The sequence below is a fragment of the Suillus subaureus genome (genome assembly GCF_016647635.1).
Source record: "Suillus subaureus strain MN1 chromosome Unknown BJ212scaffold_156, whole genome shotgun sequence".
NCBI classification, from domain to species: Eukaryota; Fungi; Basidiomycota; class Agaricomycetes; order Boletales; family Suillaceae; genus Suillus; species Suillus subaureus.
In genome coordinates, this window is record NW_024538712.1 from 33,029 (window position 1) to 36,419 (window position 3,391).

A 3,391-nucleotide genomic window follows, 5' to 3' on the forward strand; every position below is an offset into this window, starting at 1 on the left:
TGCCACAGGCTGGCCCATTGAATGCATCACGCGTCCTGTTCATTATTATCTCGAGCTCATAGCTTGCACACGCGATAGAGATTACTTAAGATGACCATCAGCACGCTGATTCAGATGTACGGGACACAACGACGTGTACACAGACGTTGAAAGGAACAGCTAGCATCCTCCTTTAACAGTCTCACTTGACAAAACTACTCAGCGTACCTTTAAAGCACAGTACACCCGACCAACTGTATTTCAGCCTAAGCTGCTCAACATCAATATAGGTTAATGCAGTGTGCTCTGACTTGCATCCAAAACGATCTGAAGGTGATGTAAACAGTCAAGCAATTATTGATATTAATTCCAATGGAATTACACACATGATCAATATGGCCTCCGGTATGCCTGGAGGATGGAGTTGGAACTTATCATAGCCCGGAAAGATTCTTGGATTTATGATACCTATAAACGTCGAGATACTCTAGCTCGCATAGGGAAGAGAGTTACCGGTTTTATGGTTAAATCTGCGACTCGGACTTACTTTACTCCAACAGTACAATCCGCATATAATCTGTACGCCTGTGCACCATCATGCACGAATACCGACAAGAGTTATGGTCGCATCCAGAGCTGCAGAAGGACACAATTACAATGAGCATGATGGTTTTCACTTTGGAAAGAAATTATGAACTTTACAGGTTGCCGCCTGTAACAATGCGCCGGTCTTGTGCGGCGACTCGAAGGTGGATGGAAATACATTCAAGCGACGCAGTTTCGTTCGGTGAATATTTCACCATGTGAGCTTTGCCTTCCGACTCCCTCAGGCTGGCGATATTGCAGAGTATGTTTGTTCTTATTAGGAATGGAAGCTCAGGTGTCCTCATTTGGCATGAGCATGATGGTACTCAGGGGAGACGCAACAAGCAAGGGATACAATTCTCAAATCCAGTACGTAGCTGACAGCGTGATATCGTGAATAATGGTTTACAAAAGTTGAATACAAAGGACTATAGTGATGCTAAAATGAAAGATGATGAGGGAGTTGCAGAAAGATTCAGAAGTATACGGCCTTCAGGCTTGGATCACCCCTATGCTGTCCCACTCCATGGGAGGTTTGTAATCCGGCATTAGGCTACTCGCACGCTTAAATCTCTTTGCCCATGCATCCTCCTCACGTTTCAGCATCGTCAAGAGGTTGTGTACTGGCGGACTCGATTCTGCGATGCGAGGTAGTTCGAATACACGGTGTCAATGAGTTGCTTGATGAACAGCGTATCCCCCTCGTCGTATTCCAAGTTGATTCCGTCGAGGCCCACCTTGTGCAGGCTTAGTGCTCGCCACCAAGTAAAACAAGGAGATCATCGTACTACATGCTGTTGCTGGTGCCCAGTACTTTCTACCTTCAAAGTTTCACAAGGCAACACAGGTACGCAGTTCGGGCTGCTGGCCCCGACGTCATTGGGTGGTGATGACAATGATAATGATGCCATTTACTCGTTTAATGGTAAGCTCAAGTAGAAAGTCGATGAGTTATTGATAAGATTTTTGATCGGAGCATTAGTGCCAACGGCGTTTTTGAAGTGCCGCTTGGAGTTAGTCGCACACGTTGCAATTGGCGGGAAAGCACAAAGTTCACTATTCTATAATCCTTGATTCTACTACCCCATGTGCATGCACTCAACGTGGGTGGTGTGGAAGAACAATTGGCGCACCAAACGCGATGCTCACGGTTGAAAGCCGCTGCATGAGTTAAAGTTCGCCGGCAAGGCATCGACGCCACGACCGTGACGATGGGCCGAGTCACTCATAGCATATGAGGTTTGTACCGCGGGTCCACATTCAGCTGATGAGCGGCCCGAGAAAATTGCGATGGTGCCTGCTCCGTAGGCCATAGCAGCATCGTCCGAGCTGCAGTTACTCGCCCCTTGCCCCGGAGTTCCAGCCCGCGGTTGACCAATGCCTCTAGAGACGTCTTCGATGCTAAGTAGGTTTGCGTTGCCATAAAGGTGGTGATTAGGAAACAAGGGAAGATGCTAAGCATAGAGTGAGTTCTCTTGTGAGACAAGCAAGTTTTTGAGTATTGAAGACATTAATACAAATTATAGTAAACTCGAGGAGCACGTGGCTAGCACTAGCTACACAGCCCTTAGGTTTACTGGCCTGTGAAATGAACACGCACCTTACCGGACAACTTATGCGAATAAGTGCGTACGATAGCTATAGGACTTGTTCGATGCTAAAATTAACATTGACTGGCTCCACTTACAGTCAGTGCCTCCCATTAGTGATTGGAAAGCTGCGTGGCATCTGTAAAATACTTCTCGTGAGTCTATTCCTGCATGCATAGTCGCGAAGCCATCCTGTGAGTTAGAATTTCCTAAGCTAATCAAGATGAGCCCGTGGACTCACCAGCGATTTTACCAGTTAATGTATCTGGCCCATAATCTTCCTGAATTAAGACACCAACCATGGCTTCCCCGACCAGGGAACAGAAGCCCACTGTAACGCACCGCCAGATGATGCGAAGTCATACACATTGGATACGCGGTGTTGCGCATATGCCATGCGGACGACGCATTATTCCCGCATGTAAGCAGCAACACCTTCTGATGACGGCTACTTCCTACGTAAGTGCTGGATCATCGATCATCAACAACACCGAGCAGGGACATCGCTGTCACGGCTCACACGTTCGGGAGCCAGAGCTATTAGACGCCCGACTACCGGCATACCGCTGCATCCACTGGACCTCAAAGCAGATAGCATCTGTTCAATACAACGAAGTCTTTGGAAATTCAGCCTGGTGATGAATGCTCTTGTGCGCGTCGTCGCACGTCGTCGTCGTTTCGTCAAATCTAAACATCCAGGCCCAGCTAAGGCGTCATTTCGACGGTCTTGCGGCGCATGACGATTGACACGGATACAATGACCGCTTCGGTCAATGGCATGGCCTGCTGCACCACGCCTTCTAGAAACCTCACCATTACCGCAATGAACTGCTTCTTTGACTGCACGCTAGCATCACGTATGGTGCGCTCCCAGAATCTGTCAGTGGGATAAGTCCCAATGCTACATTAGATAGCGAAGCACTCACTGGCGAGCGATTTCCCCATCGACCCATTTTTCTTTGGGCGCAACTCTCATAAGACGGCGTTATTGTACTTGCGGACATTACCTTGCTGTGACACATCTGAGTATTCATCTATGACATAAATGTTCAGCGAACAGCACCAGTCGAATGTGCCCAGTAATTCCAGAGCTCTCGAAAATATTGTTTTAGGTGCTGTGTGGTTATACGAAAGGCAACCTTCCATTGCACTCAGAGCAAATGAAAATGGACGCACTCACCTATATTCCTGACAAGAAGCATCTTCGGTTGTTGGGCTGGGGCGAAGTACATTGCAGA

At 47.8% G+C, this 3,391-nt stretch overlaps 2 protein-coding genes across 2 annotated transcripts; both read right to left on the bottom strand.

Annotated features, from left to right (window-relative positions):
- Positions 1–1,596: 1,596 nt before the first annotated feature.
- BJ212DRAFT_1402681 (uncharacterized protein) lies at positions 1,597–2,432 on the bottom strand. The gene is made up of 3 exons (XM_041337362.1): positions 2,396–2,432; positions 2,091–2,321; positions 1,597–2,029 (listed from the first exon to the last, which is right to left on the bottom strand). The coding sequence occupies exon 3, from the start codon at positions 2,024–2,026 to the stop codon at positions 1,790–1,792; it is 237 nt and encodes a 78-aa protein (XP_041185678.1). The 5' UTR covers positions 2,027–2,029; positions 2,091–2,321; positions 2,396–2,432; the 3' UTR covers positions 1,597–1,789.
- A 426-nt stretch (positions 2,433–2,858) lies between these two features.
- Positions 2,859–3,129, bottom strand: BJ212DRAFT_1488450 (uncharacterized protein; the record flags this gene model as incomplete). The annotated part of the gene is made up of 2 exons (XM_041341366.1): positions 2,859–3,030; positions 3,080–3,129. The coding sequence occupies 2 exons, from the start codon at positions 3,127–3,129 to the stop codon at positions 2,859–2,861; spliced, it is 222 nt and encodes a 73-aa protein (XP_041185679.1).
- Between the last annotated feature and the right edge of the window lie 262 nt (positions 3,130–3,391).

Bases quoted from the DNA above. Each gene is read 5' to 3' on its own strand.
- BJ212DRAFT_1402681 (XM_041337362.1), bottom strand. From the start codon at position 2,026: ATGCTTAGCATCTTCCCTTGTTTCCTAATCACCACCTTTATGGCAACG.